The following is a 23,560-nucleotide window of genomic DNA, read 5'->3' as shown; positions in this document are numbered from 1 at the left end:
AGAGATTACACAGTAAGAACGTTGTGGTAGTACTCTGAAATGTAAACAATTCACAAATCAAACAATAACTGAGCGTTATCAATATATTTAGTAGTAAAATTAATATATTTTCCTTATCTAAGGAAAGATAAAACTGGCTGTACGTATTTGTTAGCATACCTACATTTTAATCTTACCTGAAGTATTAAAAACCATAAATGCGGAGATTAAAATGAGTGTAAGTGTACAGATTACACAATATTTTTGTTGAATAAATCAAAAATATTTGTTGCAGGCACAGAAATACGGAGTAGAGTTTTTAAAAAGTTATCCCGGTATATTGAAAATTACCGAACAGGTAACATATTTTTTTATTAGAAAGTTTTAAATTTGTTATTACAGAAATCACCATGAAAATCGAATTCACTATTATTTTTTCAAATTAAGAATTTATTAGCTTCATAACGTTTTATTTATGTTGAAAATTAGACGTAGTAACCTCAAATTTATCGATCTTTCAAAAATTTCTAAACGAAACAGTTTTATTGTAATTTTTCTAAAAATAAGTGATGATTTTAAAGCAAATCAAAAAATTTATAATATTTGGATACAAATCACCATAAAATAAATATATTTTTTTGATTTATTACCTTTTATATGGTTAAAGGTCAAAGGCGGACGTAATAACCTCAAAATCGAAAATATGTAAACAAAATAAAATTAACTGTTTATTTGAAATCATGAGATTATCACAACACCATCATGAAAATTTTGAAAACGTTTTTTATGTTAAAATCCACTAGATAATTTTTTTTATTAAAATTTTTGGTAAATTCCATAAACTGAACTTGCCGCTCCTAATATTCATAAACTTGACGTTGCCGCACTTAATCTAAAAATTTTGTTATTCTTGTCCACTGCTTTTTGTTATCGTAATATTTTTTGTTTGTAATCCGGTATTTATTAATGATATTATAGGAAATAACTAAGAGAAAACAAGCAAACGAGAAGATAAGTAACCCAAACATCATGCTCTAACGTCATACGTCAAAATCACGTGACAAACAAAAACTAATATGATTGGCCCTTTTTCTATTACTACGAACGGCCGACGGGAAAATATAAAATTCGTTTTTATTAAAGTCAGCAACGGCAACTATGAATGGTTTTATGCATTTCAATGTTTTAAATTTTGTAACAACAAACGGAAAGTCAAGTTTATGAATCGGCCTTTAAGGCCATAAACGAATTTTATCTTTTCCCGTGGACCGTTCGTAGCAATAGAAAAGAGAGAATTACATTCGTTTGCGTGTGTCACGTGATTTTGACATGTGACGTTAGAGCGTCATTTCTCTGTCGGTTGTTTGTATATGGTAGTCTTTTGTTTTTTATAAATACCGAATTCCAAACAAAAAAATTTAACGAAAACTGAAACCAGTACAGACGCCAGAAAGAATCACAATTTTTAGGTTAAGGGCAACAATGACTAGGGAGTAGAATTTGCAACGAACGTCATCCGCAAGTTTATGAATCCGCCTTTATGACGTCTATTCTGAGGTCATTTGGCCAATGGGATCACGTTTTGGTAATAGTGCTAAAATTTCTTTCGGTTGGACACATCTAGTTTTACAGAAATTAAATGCAAAAAACGCGAGCTATAATTATTGTTCCGGTTTTATATTTTCATCTTAGGTTAATAATCGTGCTGCGGATTTTTATTTTGAATAAAATAAAACTAAGTTCAACTCAGAGATTGGGAGGGGGGAGAATAACTTCTGAGTCGGCATTTAAATTTCGAGTAGCCTCCATTTTGATCTCTGCATAAGTTACAGCGTTGTCAAGTGTCTGTCTGTCATGAAATTATATTTGGAGCTTGCGTGCCAAAAAAGGATCGGTGTCTTAAAGTAATGCTAAAATAGATGATACAATATTTCATGTTTATAATTTTATGTTAGAACGGTGATTACAACTCAACTTTTGGTCACAGATTACTCCGGTTTTGTGAAAATGGAAAAAAAACATTAAAGGTTTTATCTTCACCATTTAGTAGACGTCTAAAGCCTATAAATTACCGTATTTTCAAATTTGCCGCCGAAGCAAATATCAAAATGGCAGCTTACGGTCCGGATAAACGCCATTTTTATTTATTTTAACGATTTTACATACATTTGTCTTATCAAATCTTCTTTTTTAATAGACACAAAAAAAATATCCTTAATAATTATTCAGGTACTGAATATAGCAGTTCTGATAGGAGTTTCGGTATGCGGATTCCAAACAACAATTATACTGCTCGGTATAAACTTATTTTACGCTATATGCACAACTACATTCTTCTTAATAGTAAGATATAGATCTGTATTCAAAAACTCTACTTTCCCGTGGGATTGGATCGAATGTGCTAATTGTATTGCCGTCGCGATAATGTACGCTTTAGGATCGTCGATTGCCCTTTCGGAGATGTCAAAGGAATTCATAGTTACCGCAGTGAGTATATATGTTTTATTAGTTTATTAGGTTAAAACGATCTTGCACGACAATTGAACTATCTAATGAACTGTCAAAATCAGTTGACGCCCATTTAAACATGGCCGCCGTGGGATAAACAAACGCTTAAGCTGATGCCCATTTAAACATGGCCGCAGGGGGATAAAAAAATGCTTCTGTAGTTTCACTTTCAATCAATTTCCATAAGGAATTAGAAGTTTATGAAATCGTAGAACTTCTTGATCATTCATGCACCTTGGTTTTAACCATCTAAAGTGTACCAGCATGCACCAGCGGCGATTCGGATCATCCCTGATGCCTATAGGTTAGTGACGAGTCGAATTTCACGACTAAGAGCGGCAAAAGGTCCTTTTATGTATGTCCTTCGGCTTATCTCACGCCAGTGTATTCTTTGACATTATTTTTCCATACAAACTACAAATTGATTATCGAAGCGTTGTTCAAGATCCATTTCCATGACAGTATCTTGCCATACAAGTTCAAATTTCTTTCGACACATGAAGTTATTACGAGGGTCATTTTTTTTTAGATAATTGGTTACATAGCTGCTATGGTATACGCCTTAGAAACTGTAGATGCTTTTAAACTGGCTGCTACACCACGAGCTCGGTACGTTTGGACCACACCAAATATGCCAGAATAAGAAACGCCATATTGTATTTCTATTGTTATTTATTTGTTGGACAATAAAGTTAACTTTTTTGATAATTTTGAGTTTATATAAAAGAAAATGGCGACAATCGTATAAAATAAGAAAAATCACTTTGTATCAGTACTAATAATAAAGCACTTTTCTGTTATTCAAGGGTATTTGATCAGATGATTAAGATATTGATCACTAAAAGTCTCAAAAATTTCTCATTTTTCAAAAACATAATTATTTTAATAAAAAAAATTCACCAAATACAAACATTTTCGATTGAAAACAAACGGTGTAACAATCAGCTACTAATGACGTCACTAAATAGTAAACACCTGATTAAAACCATCCAATTCACTTTCTTTTGGTTAGCTGTGTAACAGTCCACAAGTAGTATTAGTCCGTTAAGGCACTATGTACCAGACGACGTCAAATAAAGACTACAAAGGCCGTCAACTGTTCACAAGCTTACTATGTATTGACGTCACAGCACCGCCATATTGGTAACAAGTGTTCTAGCGAAAAGTTAAAAATTCAACGTGTAAATTTGGAGATCATTCAAAGAACTTTTTCAAAATTTGTCAAATATCCTATCGACAGTTTTAGTTAAATCAGTGTAGCCACAAACCTAACTTAAGTAAGAGCTGAAAAAAAAGGTTATAGGAAAAAAAGAATTTATACAATTGACTTAATATTTAATGTACTGGAGCAATACAAATTATAAACACGATTTATACTAATCCAACTTATAAAAAGGCATTTATAGTAGAACATTTATAATAACATTTTTTTTGCCACACGGTACTGTGCCGAAAATCTACAACTAAAAATATGAACGTATTTAAGAAAAAAAATGGTTATGAACAAACCTACATAAAATAAACTCGACAAACCTTTCGATTTAATCATCTTTCACTTCTCCGGATTCATTTAAAGCTTCCTCTTTAACTTCCTCTACAGCTGAATTTTCTGTATCTTTATCCGCCCATTTACCTCCCATTTCTCTATCGATCAATTTATTGGTATCGGTGCTGATATAATCATCCCTATCTTCCCCTTCGGAAAGCGGTCCTTCGTGTCGAACTGGAGCATCCCCGTCCGAATATTTATTAATCTTCTCTTTATCCGGCGGCGGGGAGGATTTATCTCGTTTCGCCGGCGGCGGGGAAGTATCCGAGCCGCTACCGCTGTACGACCTGCTACGATCACGATCGCGCGACCTACTCCTCGAGTATCTTAAAAAAAAAAAAAAATTAAATATATTAAATACAATTATAAATAAAACTAACCTTCTATCTCTATCCCTATAATCTCTATATCCACCTCTCTGTCCGTATCTACCTCTCTGTTGTCGTCTATTACCCCTATTCTGATAAGAATAAGGTCGTCCTCTACCCCGATAATCTCGATCCAGATACCTGGAATCCCTATTATTATAATAATTGCCACCTCTACCTCTTTGACCGTTATGCCTTGGTGTCTGGAACCTCGGTTTGTAATAAGTTCCTCTATCGTTGAGGTGTCTACCTCTGAAACCTCCACGTCTATTATACCGTCTCCTATCGCCGGAATAGCTGCGCGACCTGCTGCGGCTACGCGAATAATACGAACCGCTGCGAGATCTCGATCTGCTATAATAACTTCTCGATCTCGAGCGGTAGCTGCGCGAACGCGATCTCGAACCGCTCGACGATCTACTGTATTTACTGCGACTTCTGCTGCGTCGTTTTGGCGATCGGCTATCGCTACGCGGCCTACCCGGCGGTTCAGGCGGTCTGCGACCTAAGGGAAAATAAAAATCGAATTAATATTTCAAGTTCAACATGCGGACGTCGAAAACTTTGTCACTTTAACCGATCAATTTTAGTAAAATCAATTCTTGAACGGAAGTGAGTATTAGAGTTATCGGAAATACAGTTATAGGAGTGGGGATACTATTTTAATAGTCACGTTCTTAGGATGAGATGTAATTCAATGTTCGTCGCGGTCATAGCCAGAAGAGTAATTATTTTTTCTTATAAGAAACGGTCTTCCTTCTAAATTATGAAATTGACTTGTAACCTACCCTTATAAATTCGATCGGTTTAAGGATTTTAATAGAAAGTATTTTGTTTTATGATAGAAGGTAAAATGAGGATGGAATGTGGTTGTTTGGTTTCCGAAAAAGTAAACAAAGTTTCGGACGCCACTCGGTGATATTTTATATAATTTTAACAATTTTCTTGTATACGTTTAACAACCATACTTAGTGATAATTCGAGTTCCTATTAGATCCAGTGTTAACATATATTCAAAATATTTCCTTTCTTCTAATTTAATTAAACGACCACTTGTATCCATTTCCTTTATCTGTCGTTTTTTATGTACTAAAGCCAAGCTACTTCAAAAATTTGTTATATAAAACAATATTAACAAATAGATAAGAAGATTTATATTTTTTCGAGGCGGTAACCTTACTTTGTTCTTCATAATTTCTCCGGAAACTTCACAAATAATATCTCTCCTATGTTCAACTTCTCGAACGGATCGTTTATGATAAATTTAACATTTTTCGTCCACATCTTCTTCGAATTCAATTTACTTTCTTCTTTTTAATAATTTTTATTATAGTTCGTCGGTTTACCAAATTGTTAAGAACATACTTTATCACTAATATTGGTCTCTGAAAAGTTGCTACAAGAAATTAAGTAGTCAGTGAGATTTTCGTTTTCAAATGGCAATTGTTAATGAATATATTCAATTATAAAAACACTTTTCATTATTTAATCATAGATGTAATCATAGGACGCCAGTTTAATTCTCAAGAAGTTTCTAACTGACATCTTTTGGATTGTCTTATGTCTCGACAGTTTCTCTACCTGATCCTTCAGCCATCCGTTTATAGTTATTGGATAATTTTTTATCTCATAAGCCATAGAAAGGCCCTTTGGTCATTTTTGGCATGACTGTCTTCTTCTTCGTTGCCTGGCATACTTCAGTATGGAAAAAAGTTCTTTTACACCATGCCAACTCAAATTTTCAAACGCAGAGTTTCTATGGGAAAAACTTCTCCAATTTGCATTTGAATTCATCCCTTATCTATACTAATTCCTCATAGGAGACAACGTGGAAAAAAACAAAATTTAAAAATCTGTTTCTTTTGAAATGTCTCGAACTTATTGATCCACCCTCGTACAAAAAATAATGTTGACTAAGATGCTCAAAATGTAATCCCACTTTGTTGGCAATAACACAGTCTTACATATGAACATAACAGTCACGTTTTTAAGATGAGATGTAATCCAATGTTCGTCGCGAGACATAGCCAGAAGAGTAATTGTTTTTCTCTCAAAAAACTATCAGCACGGTGATTTCCTACACATTCCTTCAAATTATACCAAGATACAAATTTCCTTTCAGAAAATCTCATTGACTGCAGATGCAAGTGTAATAAAATATTTCAAACCGAAATACAAAAATTAAAAAACGACTCACTGTTTGACGGTTCTGCCTTTGGAGGCGTCATAAGTCTAAAGTTTCCAAATTTATCGAGCACCACCTGCCCTTGCGGTATTTTGGGCAATGGCGGTGCCGGGGTAAGTTTCAATTTTTTAGGCGATTCCGGTTTTTTGGGAGGCGGTTCTTTGAGCGCCATCGCTTTACGAACGCTTACAGCTTTTTCTGCGGGAGGTAGAGGCGGCAACGAAGATAATTTTTTCTGTGGAGGAGAATCCTCCGCAGCGGAACCTAAAAGTGGAAATTTCTCGTTAACAATACAGAATAAGCATTTTTTTGTAGTACTTACTACTTTTGCCTCGTTTTTCTCTTTCTCTTTCTAGTTGCCAATCGGGTGGGGCCGGCGGCGGTTGTCTTTCGGGTTTCTTTTTGAGTCTCGAATTACCGGACGTGCCTGGGCCTATTTGCATTTTCCACTTTTGCGCTCCAGCTGAAGCCGCCGCCTCGGCCACCGCCTGACGCGCCTTCTGCTCCCTCGTAGGAGACGGCGAATCTATGATGCGCTTCTCGGGACTTTCGCTACGCTCCTTACCGCTGGAATCGAAAATAAAATTGAATATATTTCAATCTCAAAGAAATTTTTAAATAAGAAGCAAAGCTTATACATGCCTGGAACAATTTGACAATACTCCTACTACATACGAGTATTTCTAAATTTTGAAAATCTATTTCAAAACAAAAATTGTAAAAAGAAAATAATTTCATACTTCTTTTGCTTACTAGCCATTGATAAATGGGAATAAAAACTTGTGTAAATAGACAAAACTTTTTTTTCTGTGATTCAAAAGGAATTACAAAATTTAGTATCGAAATATTTGATTTCCCATCATTTTATCATAGATTTAATGGTAAATGTTGAAATGATACTTCTACGATTATTGTTGGTGTTCTCTACTTAATCTTAAACAGAGTCCGGGTCTCAAAATTAGATTTCAGTTTGGAGTAGTCCTTACTTAGCTTAATGCTTCAAAAAAGCACCAGGCGTTTGGTTGTTTTTTTCATTTTGTGGTGGAACCTGCATCTTCTATTTTAAAACAGGTTGCAATGAGTGTAAAGTCCTGTAATTTGAGTTCTGGTTCATAAAGCGTTCTATAACTTGGACAAACAGTAGTTGCCTGGTCTCTGTATCCACCAGTTTTTGTTCATGCTTAGAAAAGGATTGTCTCAAGAAGACTAAGTCTCGGTAATTGCTTTTACTGACCCTTTTGTTGGTAAAAATGTCAGCTTCTTCCATTCAGTTGTGTCTGATGAGGTCTATAGTCAAATTGGACAAGCAGCATTTGTTTACTGTTGTCTCGGTCTTTGTATCAACCAAATTTGGACTCCTTGCGCATCCAGGTTTTCATATATGCTTCAAGAAAACTTATCTACAATACCACCCGAAGACTTTGGGTCTATAATAACTTTTGATGACTCTTCTTTGGTAAAAATGGCAACTTCTTCCTTATATTTGTCAACCATGAGATCTAGAGTACACTAGAGTAAGTAGCATTTGCCTATTGTTGTCCCGGTTATCCAATTTTTGATATATGCTTTAAAAATGCTTGTCCGCAATGTCACAAGAAGACCCTAGGTCTGTAATAACTTTGGCTGCTTGTTCTTTGGTAAAAATGTCAGCTTCCTCCTCAAAGATGTGACCCATAAGATCCATGATTGGCGGTCATTGATTAACATTTCGAATGGGATGCCTGTATCCATTTTGTTTTGTTTTCGATTGAAAACTAACCTAAAAATCAATTTTTATATCTCAAAAACATAATATAGTTGAAAAAAATGTGAAGGTGAAAATTTAAGTAGTTGGAATTCATCTTTGCTGAAAAATTTTGTACCAATATAAGCATTTTGAGGGGTTTATAGTATTATGGAAAGAAAAGTCTTTATATTGTTTTCCAAGCTTTCCGAAGTATTTATATTCCATTTTTAATGATATTGTAATTGTAAGAAAATTTGTTTTTGATCAAAAATTTGATTATACATCAATTTAAAACAATTTCATAAGAAATTTAGAGTTTTCGACATTTTTTAATGCTTTTGAGGTACTAAAGGTTAGTTTTCAATCTTCATCTACTCACCAAATGAAATTAAAGTTTTTTTTTTCGATAAATTTTTTGCTAAAATTAACATACAATTCAAAAATACATACTTATGTCTCATATGGTAATTTGAATTGAATTTCAATTGACTACTACACACGAAATTTATGGAAACAAAATCATGAAAATCCCACCACCTTGTTTTTTTTTCTTATCTACATTTATCTTCCTGTTATCCAATTAAAAATAAACCACAAATTGTATACATGGTTACCAGATCTCTAATTTTAGGTTTTTGACCAATGCGGTTTTTATTTGTAAGGAAATATCGATATACGAGGGTCGATTAAAATGTAAAAAAGTTCATGTTAGGAAACATCATATATTGATTAAAATTGTACGTTATTTAACTCGAATTGAAGTTATAGTTTAGTATTTGAGTTGATTTTTCAAAAAAAAATATATATAAGGGAAAAAACATGCTATAAACCAAAACACTACTACTGCCTCAATTTATACAAAAAACGTACCGTTTATTTTCCTTTTCTAGGGCATAATAAGCATTTAATTTTGATTCTAATTCTTCTAAATCTGGTAAACTATCTATAAATCTGAAACAAAAATCACACAAAAAAACAATACAATTTTTTTTTCCTTTTCGGCTATGAGGCAATTTTGAAAATAACACAAAGATCCACCATATTGTTCAAAGCTTGGTTAATCTTAGCGAGAATGTTAGTAAAGTAAGCATAGTGTCTTTTCCTCAAAGTTGATGCGATATAATTTTTATCTTTCACACAAAATCTTAAATTTCAAATTTTTTACTTCTTGTAAATATTAGCAAATATTTCGAAATGTCACCTGTTATTTAAAACAGATTTTCTAAAAATAGAAACCTAAAATAGAAAAAAAATCAGCACGAGATTTTTTTCTCAAATACCCCGAAGAAAATATTGATTAGTTGACAATTATTGGTCTGTAATTTCAAAATTCGACACCCTGGACCGATTAGGATTACGCCACATAAATTAAAGAAAAATATGTCAATGTAATTTTCACTTCTGTATCAAAACGACTCAAATCATCATTCAATTTGAACCACTATATCGATATAAGAACAGGTGAGCTCAATTTTAATTTAATTAGATCATTTGCTATCAGATAATCCTCAAGATCCCATAGACTGCACTTACCAATAACACAAGAGGTACTACGACAGATGAATAAGGATCAAGAACTCCTAATCTTTATAAAAATAAGAAAGTTCAGGCATATAAATAGATCGGACTGGGAGTAGTGACAGATAAATTGTAGAAAACGCAGAACTGACCCTCAGTTATTTTCTACTTCACATTAATGCACGATTGAAGATATCGTGAACTTTCATTACCTCCGAATATAAAAATTTCTTATATCAAAAAAACTTCATTTTTCCATAGAATTAGCGACTCACAAGCAATAGAAACAGCACCAAACAAAATAGAAACCACTGAAAGCAAGAAACAATAAACGAAACTGGTTAAAAGGAATGTTGGATGACTACTAGTCACAATAACTAGAGACAATTTAAAAAGAATAACCGAAATCTTGTCAAGGCATTAATGGACATCTGGATATATGTGTAGATTACATTATGTAAAAGACAATCTCTACCCACAATCAGTTACAAATAATGAAAAAAAAAACACTAGAAAATGAGGTAGAAAGGTGTGAAAATAGTAACTGCAACATCCTAAAGGGGTTGGAAACAGTCCAAGATACTCCTGGAAAACTATAACTAGAGATGACACTTGGTTCAGCAGAGAAAGCAACATACAGATTGTGTTACATAGAGCACGATAATCAACTACAGAATAATAAAGAAAACACTGAAGGAGATCCTTAGGGGTTGAAAACGTAACTGGAACAATCTAAAGGGGTTGAAACAGACAAAGACACTCCTAGGAAGCTTTAACCAGAGAAGATCATTGGTTAAACAGAGATCGCAACATGTAGAGGACATGATAATCAGCTACAGAATAATTTAGAAAACACTGGAAAAGCGGGTAATTAGGGGGGAAACCAGTAACTGGAACAATCTAAAGGGTGTTGAAACAGACAAAGGCACTCCTAGGAAGTTTTAACCAGAGAAGATGCTTGGCTAAGCGGAGTGTGCAACAGGGAAATTCTGTTATGTAAAGGATACGATATTCATCCATAAATATCTACAGAATAATAGAGAAAACAATGGAAAAGGGGGTAGATGGGATAAAGCCAGTAACTGGAATAATCTAAAGGGGTTGAAATAGGCCAAGATACTCCTGGGAAACTATAACTAGGGAACGTCTTTTGAATGTGTCAACTTAGACAATCTATAAATACTAATAGGTGTCTTGTCGGGGCATAGCCCCCTTAATAGACACCTGAATAAGCTGCAGAACCTTTTACGTAGAGGACTCAATCTCTATGCACTACACCTGGGAGGGTATGGAATAAAGACAAAGATTTTTGGTAGTTAGAGCGATTCTAATAAACCATCTGTGAACATTGAGCATCCTCAGTGCCAAAATTAGAATAGGAGGCACAATACTAGTCATATATACTAGTCATTTGTACAAAAGCAAAGACAAAATCAATGTGAAGAAAAAAATTAGCGGACAATATTTAATCAATTTATCAATTGTTACCGCAAAATTTACATTTTTTTTATAAATCAATAAAATTATTATAGTTATTATTAACTCACTTTTTGCTGTAACCGGACTTCTGTAAAAAGTATTCCTCCTCGTCTGACGGTATAGTATGCCTTTTATTCTTCTTCTCCTTATTTAATTCCTTCTTAAGGGCGTCTCTCCATTTCTTCGCCTCGTCCAATTCGCTAAGATCGAAACTCTGTTTCCTCTTCTTCTTTTCCTTCTTCAATTTTTTCTTGCTCTCCTTTTTCGCTTTCTTATCTTTCTTTTTCTTCTTCTTTTTTTCGTCGGTTTTGCCTTTCTTCCATTTGGCGCTCTCCTCCAAGAATTTTCTAACTTTATCTTCGTAATCAGAATCGCCCTTGGTTTCGGCCAAAAACGTGCGCACTTGAAAATAAATTCACTATAAACATGCTGAATTTGTAAAACAAACGCAATTTTTTTCTTTTACCTTTAGATTCGTAATCGTTCTCAACTGGTTTAGCTTGCTCGGATTTTTCGAAACTAAATTCGAAAGTGGTATTAACGGCGGGTTTATTGAAATTATAACCGGCATTCGGGGTTTCATGGCTCTGATCCATCAGAGCCATCCTTTTACTCAAAGGACTCAAAGAATTCTCCCGTTCTTTACGCCTGTGCGATCTCGAACGATGTTTCTTCTTTTTCTTGCAATCCGAATCGCCAGAACTCGAACTAGAATCGCTACTGCTACTCGATGAACTAGAAGAAGATTCTCCGCTACCAGACGAACTAGAACTGGAACTAGAACTCGACCTTTTTCTATTCTTACGTTTCTTGCTTTTCTTCTTCTTCTTTTTCTCTTTTTTCTCGTCTTCGTCGTTTTTCAAAAGCTGTTTCAGGGCATCGTTAACATCGGTATTTTTCGAGGAAACGTTCAAAGCCGGCAACAAAAGTTCGGCCGGTTCAATAAGATTTTTCGGTTGAGTTTTACTTTTCAAAAATTCCAAAGAATTCTGAGCTTCTTCGTGATACGGAATGATACCCAAACAACTCTGATAAGCTTTTCTAGCTTCCTCTATTTTATTTTCTTCCTCATAACTTCTTCCTAAAGCCACCAAAGTCTCTCCCATATATTTTCTAGCGTTAGCGTGACTTTGATTCAATTTCAACGCCGTTTCGAAATCTTCTATAGCTTTTTGGAAATTACCACTGTTTGCGTAAAGAGCGCCTCTAGCTACGAGACCTTCGACGTTCTTCGGATCGATATTAAGCGCTTTATTAAGACATTGAAACGCTTCAACGTGATTTCCAGCTTTGAAATGATCTATACCGTCAGCTACATTCCGGTACGCCCATTTACTCGCTTGTACTTGTCTCAATTCACCGGCGTATTCGTTATCGGGGAATTTGTACCTGAAAATGAAATTATTTTAATCATAAATATCGATAACAATTATTTAATATGACTCACTTTAATCCTGATAGGAAACTCAGATGCTTGTCAGTACCCATGATCTCGGATAGATATTGAATGTTATTTGGGTTATTGAACCCGATGCTCTTCTCTAATACACTGTCGTATGATTCATTCTTGTAATCCGACGCTTTTCTGTAAGCCAAAAAATGATGTTTCGATTAGAAACCACCTAGTGTCCTTTAACAAATTTTAACCGTTTTCATTTCGAGTACCTTCTGCTGTTCACCATTCAAGATTCAATTTTATTTTTATATATATACGTATTATATAAAAAATAGACTTGCTCCTTCAAAAAAACATTGTTACCATTGATCAATTTAAAATTAAATCTAAATAAAATAAAAAATATCGATTTAAAAGAAAACCGAGAAACTAGAGATTGACAATTGGAAGAGTGTGAGTGGAAATGGAAATCTTCCATCATTATATCCATTCCTACATTGTTTTTTTACCATATTCTTCGTGTGATATTTATCATAAACGAGTATCGTTATATTTTAATCGCCCAAAATATTATATAAACTGGATGGGAATCATTTTTGCTAGAAGAAATAACCCTGAAAATATCATACATACCATGAATCGAAGATAATTGTGAGTATCCAATTTGGTACAGCTCCTGTTTAAACATATTTTAAAGAATATCGTTTTTGTCAAACATACAAATCTCCTCAAAGGTACATAAACAAAAGTTTTTTTTATAATCGTCTGCGTTATAAATTCCTCTATATATATTATTTAATTTTTGTGTCTGGGGGAGGAGCATTTTTCAGCTTGTACTGCGAAAAATACATCACATGAACTGGATTGTACATACAAAAGTCAAAATAAAAAAAAATAAACTATACAATATAGATAGATAGATATATATATATATACACATCCAAGTGATAAAAATCTTAGCCTCACCTTGTTCGTAATCTTTCAAAAGGTGCAAATTTTTCTAGATGCATAACGCCACAGTGCTAAACAGAATTTTTACTACAATTTTTATATTTATTTTTGTTCTTTAGCTGTATCTGTAATTTTTGTATGGCAAGACAAAAGGTCTAAAAAGAGAAAAATAGTTTAGTGCAACGTCTTCGAAAATCAGCAACACTAGAACAAAGCAGAGCACTGCCTCTACACCACGTTAATGTTCCTTCTCACCTATTTCACCTTTACCGATAAAAAAATTAATTATATTGAACTATTCTTATTATTTTTTTTAAACATCAATTTTATAACTCCTGTAACTAATTTTCAAATTGGAAGTAATTCGAAACGAAATCAACTACACCTCAGAGTTATTTGATCTCCAAAACCAAAAATTTTATACAATTCCTTGATTGATTTGATAAACGATTTAAATCTAATGAAATAACTACTAAATTTTTTTTTTTAATATCTTTTATGAAAAATTTCCAATATCTATAGGTTGTTATGAATAAAATGAAAACTATTCATATATATAAAGTTGGGAAACCTGACAGGTCATCTAAAAATTCTAGAATTGGTAAAAGCAAAAAGCAGTTGCACACCAATTGACCAAATGTATAATTAATAGATACAGACATCTTATTCGAAGTGGTAATCAGTAACCATCAATTATAGGTTAATAATGATCTCAAAGTACATAGCTATGGTATACAAATCATTTGAAGCTAGCGCACACAACTGGATTGGGTATTTTTGGACCGAAATGAAAGCTCCCAAGAAATTTATTCACTATTTTTCAAAGATTCAATGGCAATAAACATATATTTTTGGTTATAAATCTCTTTAGAAAGAACATCTACATTCTGACTGATAATCGATAAGATTTGAAGGCTATTCAAAAACAAACTTTAATATAATTTAAAAAAGAAAAATTATTACCAAACAGCAGAGAAAAAGTAACATATAGCAAGTAACAATAAATGTAATAATTGTTATATAGGACAAACAACAGGATATTTAGAAAACATACTAGAATGGCATATCAATCGACATTAACACAAAAATTCTGAAAATAGTAGTTGTTTTTCAAAATGGTTTATATAAAAAGTTGTTAATAATTCGGTGCAAACAGTTTCAAGACTCAATTAGTCATATACTGAAGAAAAATATTCAAATTTTACAAGATTGATCCTTCCAATTTGAAAAACTATATATTTAAACTGAAATAAAACATATTTGAACCTTACAAATTTGGTGTACCGTACAAAATACACTATAAAAAATAACAGTACCTATAATCAACAAGCAGAAGTGAAATGAACACAGATATCCTGAAATAAAATAATCCGGTGCATTGATTATATAAAAAACAATGGAAAAATACGAACCAAAGAGATATCTACTTACTTGTATACAATAGGGAAATCGTCATTACTAATAAGCCCTAAAGCAGGTTGATGTTCCGGATCTGTAGGTTTCCTTGTAACTCCCTTCATACCACAAACAACTTTATCAGTGTCAGCTATAATTTCAAGCACTTCGCAACAAACATAGTCATTCATCATATAGCTGCGTGCTACTCCTTTTTTATCAACCGCAGGAATGACATTAGCAACAGGACAAAAAGCCTGTAAACAATTAGTAATTAAATTCTTTCGTTTCGTTTTAGTAAAAATGGTACAATCAACCTTTATGTTTATATCTGCAGCGTACAAGATGGCGGAGGTTCCAGCGGTACACAAAACTTTCAACATCATCCCTGATTGTTGCTTGCTCACAATGGCACCCAAAATCAAATCACCCACTTTGACGTTCTGTAATTTAGAATAATGGAGTTGGTTTTTCTTTGCGAGTTTCCTGAATTAGACTTACCTGCATGAAAAATTGTACCCTTTTCTGTTTATCCACACTAGTGTAAGTCTCAAACGGTGGCATAATGGCGTACATATCTTCAGTCACTGTTTTAGTGGGTTTCAATTGTGTTGCATCCAAACTGTATATTAAGTTTCCCTTTTTGACTAGAAACTGTTGAAGTTTCAGTCTTTTACCTCTATCCTGAAATGAAAGGTTCTTCTGTCTTTGGGCGTAGACATTGTAATTCAAGTCCTTTATATTTCTTCTCGTCAAATCATTTTCTCCAAATTCGCCTTCCCATAATTTTTGCAATTGTTGTCCATGGAAATTGATCGCTTTTGAAATCAACTGCGTATTTACAGTTTCCATTTTACTACAAAACAAGTACGATATTCATTGATTCGTTACTTTGTAGTAATTACAAAAGTCTTTTATTTAATAAAAATTCTGTTTTTATACACATTGTACTTAGATCAATACGAATGTAATAACAAGCTATACGAATATAAAAAAATGATATCGATAAAACTTATTGTCATGAAGGTAATACAAATGGCGTCCATAAGATAATTAATTATTATGACTCTTTATATTACGACTGGCATATTTTTTATTAATAACAAATATATTCTTATAATTAAACATTTTTTTATAAAAAGAAACTTCGAATACTTACCTTTGAAGTATTTTTCACGAGTAACTAATTGATACATACACTGACGTCCATTTTGATCGCCTCAAGGCAGTATGATTTATAGCTTACAAAATATTTTGAATTGACTATTTATAAGCACAACTGTTAAACAAACATTAAAAATATACTTTATAATTGAAAATATTCACAAATTCTCAGATAATAGAGCTCAAATTTAGCTATCTCACAATATCGTAAATCACTATCCAAGTTACCATCGGAAATGATTTATGAGGAAATTGAAAAGCACGGAAATAGGGGTCGCTGTAAATTGTAGATTAAATATAGGAATGTGTTCCAAAATAATATTTGTAAAATGAATAGTTGTAATACAAATATTTTTTATAAAGTTACTATTCTATTTATATTGAAGACTTTTTATCTATTTGAAGCACAGTTAATGTTAAGGTACATTTCTAATGCAATTCGCAGGCAAAATACAAATCAGCACGGTTTTTAGCCTTGAATATATTGAATCTTATTTATCTAGGAACGCCAACGTTTTGTTTATTATTATATCTATACAGGGTACGATACCGAGCATTCCTAAATTTAAAAATATCTCCCTTGACAACAAAATTGGGGACACTTATGACGTCATTATTTTCGTTGATGCCAATCCGAAGATGTGCACATCACAAAAACATGTGATCAGTAAAACGAATTCATATTGCCGCTTTTTATAGATGTCACTAATATAATCAAATTTAAAGGTTATTTAAATCCAACTTGTTATCTTGTATCTAAAAGTGAAAATGGAGCTCGATCCCCAAACTTTTTTTAGTAAATTAAACAAGAGCATACACGATTCGACATATAACGAATCCTTTAGAATTTTAGACTCTTTCAATAGAATTTTAAACGAAGAACAAACTGATCGAGAATTTATTGGTACATACGTTGATACGATTATTAAATTTTACTTATTTAGAATATCTTTTATGTTTCAGATTCATATTTACCTCATATATTTCATACAGAAAATTCTCTATTAAAGTTTGTAAATAGTGCTAGAAAAAATAAATGCTTGAAAAAATCTTGTGAAAAAGCTTTAGAGATTATATATACGATTTTAAATAATTGTTACAGTAGAATTCCTGAAAAGGATATACTTTTAGTATATAGCGTAGCTTCTGAAATATTTCATTCAACAACCGATTCAAGTATTAAATGTAAATTTTTCGATATAGTTCAGAAAAGTTTAGAATTGAATGACGGATGTGTTAGTACAAGTGCTACTATTGTTTATAAAAATATTGTTAATAAAATTATGATGAGCATCAGACAAACATCTGCAGATTCAGGTACTAATTTTTTTCTTTATTTAAAAATATTGCTATTCAATATGATTTTGTTGTATAGTCAAAGCGAAAGAAATGGAATTGTTGGGTTACATATCAAAAAAATTCCCTTTCATATTAGATAAACCTCAAGATATTAAATCACGTTTTTGGTACTGTTTTGATATGTATTGCGCATCAATCCAAAGAAAACTTTCTCAAAAAGTTCTTGAAGGTTTTTATAATGGATATGGGTACTACATAGAAAGTTTTCCTATGAATTTGAATTTTGGTGATGATAAAATGAAAATAGACAGTTTTTATAAGAATTTGAAACATCTGGTTATATTAAATGAACAGGAAAGGATCAAAATTGGAAATAAAGGTAATGATATTTTACTTTTATGTATAGCATATTAATAAATATATTTTAGCTGCTATTAAATTTTTTTCGAATTATTCTTGGATGTTCAAGGATCATTTGTTAAAAGAATATAAATACTGGCATGAGAAACTTTTAGTTTGGTTTACATTTAATTCAGAATGTCAAAAAATTGGTTCTGCTGCTCTAAGATCTTTTTGTCAAACGTTATCTAAAGGTTTAGAAGAAAGCTATAATTCTGATTGTAAAAATATAATTCAGGTACATAATCACTATTTTTCGATTTAAATTATTTTTCAAACATAATCTTTTATTTCAGTATTTTGTAAGTTATAGTAAAAAATCTTTGCTTACTAAAAATACTTCCAATTTAATAAAACGACATTCGATATTTTGCTTAAGAGAACTTTCCCAATCGGCTTATAAACATTTGGAACAACACGAATTAACAGATTTATTTCTGTTCATAATGCAAACGTTCGAACGCACTTTTATACAAGATTATAAAGAAGATAGTGATGAAAAAGAATATTTACCGGATTATTTGCAAACTGTGGCGAATTTTGTGAGATTTAAACAATTGAGTACTACGGAATTGTTTTGTTTACAAAAAGGTGTTATTACAATGATAAAATCATTCCATTTGTTACCGGTACTACATCATTATTTGATCATAGATTCTCTACTACTTACACTGTTCTATCTGAAGGATACGAAGTACTTTGATAATTTCGTTGAAAACGTCGTTTATCAAGGTAATTTGTTTTTTTTTTAAATCTTCGATTACTCGAGCTTGGTTTATGCAGCGGGTTTCATAATCTCACTCTAACTAAAGGTCCCTTTAGATTGAAGGGCCCTTTAAGTTAGTTATTAAAGTGTCTATATGTAACAGTCTCTCTACAAGAGGTTGAAAATATTATGTGTTGTTAAAAAAAAACAAAATGAAAGAGAATTCGTTGTCACCCATTCCAAGATGTCTTCCGAAGTGTCCTTCCTCGAACGGTTTTCTTGAATATTGTTTGATCGTTAACGAGATACAATGCTACTAATCTGAAGTGGAGCATCGGGTATGGTGTTTGTACGTTTAATGCGAAAAAGTCTTTTGGGCTTATAAAAATTTACTGACCTCACGTATTCTGTGCTCATAACCTCACAAAATTGAGGAATTAAACTATGAAGTTGAACGTTGGCGAACTTTTATTTTAATTTTGGTTTAAATTTACTGTTAATTTTCCGCGGGAACTACAAGTATCATTTCAGTGTGTTTCAATTAGTAATTTGATTGATAATTTTATGAAAATTTTTAATTTTGATTGCATAAACCAAGTTCCATTTACTTGTTTCTGTGATGGGAAAAAGTTTGACATTTTGACTTTGTTGACAGGTGACAAAATGTCACTTTTCATGGAATTACTTTTTCTATGGTAATTTTCTTGCCCGAAAGTGCATTATACACGGAAAAAGTACGTTTTTCCCTTTTATAATAAATATTTATTCACTTTAGGCGTGATATATTCTTGTTCCCACCAACACATATCCGTCGAGGCGTTTTTAGAAGAATCCCCTCAAAGTATCGTGACCGTAAACAATTATTTACCCCTTTGGAAGGGGTTGTTAAATTTGCGTTCGCACACGCAGTACGATAAGTACCGATTCTATTTGGATTCGAGGAAATACGTACTGGAAAGAATAGTTAATGAATTGATAAAAACTCTGATGATTTTGATAAATAAATTGAACGTATCGCTAAAAGAAGAAGACGACGATTTCACCGACGTGGAAAAAGCTTTTAAAACGGAAAAAATTAACGATTACGTCATATTTTTGAACACGGTCGATTTTTATTCGATTATATTCGATAACGTGGATCCGAGGTTACTAAAACGGTGCATTTGTAAGATGATCGATCACGTGATGACGAAATCCACGCAATTTCCTTTAATCAGCGGTTTTTATAAACTGATCTCCTATTTTTTGAAAGTTTCCAAACAAATATCCTTGTTCGATATCGATGATAACGACGTAAAATCGTGCAAGGAATCTGTGGCGTCATTTTTGTCGATCCTTTTCGACAAAATGGCCGAATTTAAGGACGATTTGTTAATTTCTTGTTTGCGAATCGTGCTCGAAGCCCCCGTGTCCGTAATAGAAGATATGTTGCCGGCTTGTATCGCCCCTTTCATCAATATTTTCGAAATCGGAAGAAGTTATCTACCTCTGGCGGAAATGGGGATAGATACGTTGGAATATTGGCAGGATAATATACGGGACGACGTCCTGGAACCGATTTTGGGCGAGATCATTCCGAGCTTGGATAGTTTTTTGAGAAGCAAGTTTCTCAAAGGCTACAATTCCGAATCGGTGCGAAAGAGACGGAAGACCGTTCAGGTTTTGAAAAAGAGGAAAATTGTCGAGGAAACCGAACCCGAATTGATAAGATTGCAAAGGAAAATACTCGGTTTTATTGGTAGACAGAGTTTGAGGAACTGTCGGGATTTTATCTTCTCGGATTCGACGTTTATACAAAATCAGATCAGCGGACAAAATGTGCATTTGAAAATTACTCTGCCTTATGAAGATCTGCAATTGGAGATGCATTTGGATACATTTTTACCAAGGATTGTGGAACTGGCTCTATACAGCAGCGATAGGAAAACCAGGATAACTTCTTGCGAGCTGTTGCAGGCGTGTGTGATGGTGTTTTTAGGTAGAGGTAAGTTTTTCTTTTGAAAAATTCGATAATCAAGTTTTCGTTGTGTTTACGTCGATTTTTACGTCTTAATTTACAGTTTTTCTGATCTCACTTCCATTTTCCTTGGATCTTGGTCGTTGGTTTTTGAGCAAATTCTCAATGCCGACAATTTTTACTCAAAATTGTCAAGTCAACTCTCCATAGCAATGATATACTACCCAAATAGTTTTTACGAGCTTCTCGAGGGTATTTTTTTGGAATTTTATGTCTCAGTTTCCATTATTTCTGATCTCACGTTTATTTTTCTTGGATTTTGGTCTCTATTTGCTCGTGGTTTTGAGCAAATTCTCAATTCTGACGCTTTTTCACTCAATATAGTATAAAAAACTCTTAGAGTAGTGTCAGAATGTCTCAAATCAACTTTTTTTTTTTTTGGTTATCACAAAGTCCTCGATGATATTTTTATGTTTTAATGTCTGAACTCTGAACTTTTGCCTCATAACCTCTAATTTTATGTATATAACACGCTTTGTAAAATATCGATGATTTTTTTTTTATTACAACGTTGCCATTCCTCAAATGCAGATACTATGAATTCATATAGTGTTATATTTACAAAAAAAAATTTATTCCAAGTCCCTCCCTGTATATTCCTTACAAATATGAATCTAACATGGAATGTCACTTAGATACACGTTTTCTCAATCGATTCGTGTCAAAAATTAATCGATATCTCGAATGGTTTCGACAATATCGAATTATTTATACAAGCATGTCAAATTTTTTGTTGAATTTCTGGATTTTTTGATATATTAGTTGAAAATACCTTTTTATAACAAAAGTAATGTGAAAAACCACGGAATATGTATTTTTTTCTCGAAAAATCATGTTAATTTCAAGATCAAATGTATATAGTTTTTCGGGAAATCCAATTTTCGTGAATTTTCCTCAATTTACCGTCTATAATAATTTTTTTCCGAACAACTGATGTCCTTTTCGAACTTTTCGTATCAAAAAACCCATTTCTACACATATTTAGCAAAATTCGAACAGAACTTACTTTGTATGATGAAAAAAAGGCTGTTGTATTTTTTCCCTCCCTGTATAATTCTTCAAAATATAGAATTTGAAAAATCTAACATGAAATGTCACTTAGATACACGTTTTCTCAATCGATTCGTGTCAAAAATTAATCGATATCTCGAATGGTTTCGACAATATCGAATTATTTATACAAGCATGTCAAATTTTTTGTTGAATTTCTGGATTTTTTGACATATTAGTTGAAAATACCTTTTTATAACAAAAGTAATGTGAAAAACCACGGAATATGTATTTTTTTTCTCGAAAAATCATGTTAATTTCAAGATCAAATGTATATAGTTTTTCGGGAAATCCAATTTTCGTGAATTTTCCTCAATTTACCGTCTATAATAATTTTTTTCCGAACAACTGATGTCCTTTTCGAACTTTTCGTATCAAAAAACCCATTTCTACACATATTTAGCAAAATCCGAATAGAACTTACTTTGTATGATGAAAAAAAGGCTGTTGTATTTTTTCCCTCCCTGTATAATTCTTAAAAATATAGAATTTAAAAAATCTAACATGAAATGTCGCTTAGATACACGTTTTCTCAATCGATTCGTGTCAAAAATTAATCGATATCTCGAATGGTTTCGACAATATCGAATTATTTATACAAGCATGTCAAATTTTTTGTTGAATTTCTGGATTTTTTGACATATTAGTTGAAAATACCTTTTTATAACAAAAGTAATGTGAAAAACCACGGAATATGTATTTTTTTTCTCGAAAAATCATGTTAATTTCAAGATCAAATGTATATAGTTTTTCGGGAAATCCAATTTTCGTGAATTTTCCTCAATTTACCGTCTATAATAATTTTTTTCCGAACAACTGATGTCCTTTTCGAACTTTTCGTATCAAAAAACCCATTTCTACACATATTTAGCAAAATCCGAATAGAACTTACTTTGTATGATGAAAAAAAGGCTGTTGTATTTTTTCCCTCCCTGTATAATTCTTAAAAATATAGAATTTAAAAAATCTAACATGAAATGTCGCTTAGATACACGTTTTCTCAATCGATTCGTGTCAAAAATTAATCGATATCTCGAATGGTTTCGATATTATCGAATTATTTATACAAGCTTGTCAAATTTTTTGTTGAATTTCTGGATTTTTTGACATATTAGTTGAAAATACCTTTTTATAACAAAAGTAATGTGAAAAACCACGGAATATGTATTTTTTTTCTCGAAAAATCATGTTAATTTCAAGATCAAATGTATATAGTTTTTCGGGAAATCCAATTTTCGTGAATTTTCCTCAATTTACCGTCTATAATAATTTTTTTCCGAACAACTGATGTCCTTTTCGAACTTTTCGTATCAAAAAACCCATTTCTACACATATTTAGCAAAATTCGAACAGAACTTACTTTGTATGATGAAAAAAAGGCTGTTGTATTTTTTCCCTCCCTGTATAATTCTTCAAAATATAGAATTTGAAAAATCTAACATGAAATGTCACTTAGATACACGTTTTCTCAATCGATTCGTGTCAAAAATTAATCGATATCTCGAATGGTTTCGACAATATCGAATTATTTATACAAGCATGTCAAATTTTTTGTTGAATTTCTGGATTTTTTGACATATTAGTTGAAAATACACTTTTGTAACAAAAGTAATGTGAAAAACCACGCAATATATATTTTTTTTCTCGAAAAATCATGTTAATTTCAAGATCAAATGTATATAGTTTTTCGGGAAATTCAATTTTCCGTATCAGAATGTCCCATATCAACTTCTTTATGAGTATTACAAACTTCTTAGTGGTATTTTTAGAATTTCCTTGCTATATCCCGAATTTTTTCCTAATAATTTCCTTACCTAATCAAACTATTCGTTTCAAAAGTCCCTACATATGAAATCTTATACATCATTTTG

At 32.3% G+C, this 23,560-nt stretch overlaps 3 protein-coding genes across 7 annotated transcripts in view; 2 read left to right on the top strand and 1 right to left on the bottom strand.

Annotated features, from left to right (window-relative positions):
- The first annotated feature begins 122 nt into the window (after window positions 1-122).
- On the top strand, window positions 123-3,195 carry LOC130903858 (uncharacterized). Its single transcript, XM_057816205.1, has 4 exons — window positions 123-217; window positions 275-337; window positions 2,209-2,466; window positions 3,017-3,195. Exons 1-4 carry the CDS (start codon window positions 212-214, stop codon window positions 3,128-3,130), a joined length of 441 nt encoding a protein of 146 aa, XP_057672188.1. The 5' UTR covers window positions 123-211; the 3' UTR covers window positions 3,131-3,195.
- A 606-nt stretch (window positions 3,196-3,801) lies between these two features.
- LOC130890931 (tetratricopeptide repeat protein 14 homolog) lies at window positions 3,802-16,511 on the bottom strand. 5 transcript variants are annotated; one of them, XM_057795366.1, is made up of 13 exons: window positions 16,214-16,511; window positions 15,556-15,910; window positions 15,372-15,497; window positions 15,091-15,311; window positions 12,760-12,897; window positions 11,779-12,701; window positions 11,381-11,714; window positions 9,186-9,266; window positions 6,912-7,156; window positions 6,602-6,853; window positions 4,417-4,909; window positions 4,021-4,362; window positions 3,802-3,950 (listed from the first exon to the last, which is right to left on the bottom strand). In XM_057795366.1, exons 2-12 carry the CDS (start codon window positions 15,904-15,906, stop codon window positions 4,029-4,031), a joined length of 3,498 nt encoding a protein of 1,165 aa, XP_057651349.1. In that variant the 5' UTR covers window positions 15,907-15,910; window positions 16,214-16,511; the 3' UTR covers window positions 3,802-3,950; window positions 4,021-4,028. The 5 variants fall into 5 exon arrangements, with proteins under 5 accessions (XP_057651349.1, XP_057651350.1, XP_057651348.1 ...); XM_057795367.1 differs by having other exon boundaries at window positions 4,001-4,362; window positions 16,214-16,455; XM_057795365.1 differs by having other exon boundaries at window positions 3,802-4,362; window positions 16,214-16,487.
- A 176-nt stretch (window positions 16,512-16,687) lies between these two features.
- The window catches only part of LOC130903455 (DNA-dependent protein kinase catalytic subunit-like), a 31,658-nt gene continuing 24,785 nt past the window's right edge, over window positions 16,688-23,560 (top strand). Inside the window, exons 1-6 of the mRNA XM_057815558.1 lie at window positions 16,688-17,122; window positions 17,182-17,535; window positions 17,594-17,896; window positions 17,946-18,154; window positions 18,213-18,648; window positions 19,398-20,606. Coding sequence (XP_057671541.1) covers window positions 16,987-17,122; window positions 17,182-17,535; window positions 17,594-17,896; window positions 17,946-18,154; window positions 18,213-18,648; window positions 19,398-20,606 — 2,647 coding nt within the window. The 5' untranslated portion in view covers window positions 16,688-16,986. The remainder of the gene's footprint in view (window positions 17,123-17,181; window positions 17,536-17,593; window positions 17,897-17,945; window positions 18,155-18,212; window positions 18,649-19,397; window positions 20,607-23,560) is intronic.

The sequence above is a fragment of the Diorhabda carinulata genome, chromosome 2 (genome assembly GCF_026250575.1).
Source record: "Diorhabda carinulata isolate Delta chromosome 2, icDioCari1.1, whole genome shotgun sequence".
NCBI lineage: Eukaryota > Metazoa > Arthropoda > Insecta > Coleoptera > Chrysomelidae > Diorhabda > Diorhabda carinulata.
The sequence above is the reverse complement of the archived record's forward strand: the minus strand, read 5'-3'. Positions and strand labels throughout refer to the sequence as shown.

What these genes read in the sequence shown, in the direction of transcription:
- LOC130903858 (XM_057816205.1), top strand. An exon ending in TATTGAAAATTACCGAACAG is followed by an intron (nt 338 to 2,208) that starts GTAACATATTTT and finishes ATAATTATTCAG; the next exon opens with GTACTGAATATAGCAGTTCT. An exon ending in AGGAATTCATAGTTACCGCA is followed by an intron (nt 2,467 to 3,016) that starts GTGAGTATATAT and finishes ATTTTTTTTTAG; the next exon opens with ATAATTGGTTACATAGCTGC.
- LOC130890931 (XM_057795366.1), bottom strand. Translation starts at nt 15,906, where the DNA reads ATGGAAACTGTAAATACGCAGTTGATTTCAAAAGCGATCAATTTCCAT. An exon ending in GGGTACAATTTTTCATGCAG is followed by an intron (nt 15,498 to 15,555) that starts GTAAGTCTAATT and finishes TCTAAATTACAG; the next exon opens with AACGTCAAAGTGGGTGATTT. An exon ending in TATAGGGATAGAGATAGAAG is followed by an intron (nt 4,363 to 4,416) that starts GTTAGTTTTATT and finishes TTTTTTTTTAAG; the next exon opens with ATACTCGAGGAGTAGGTCGC.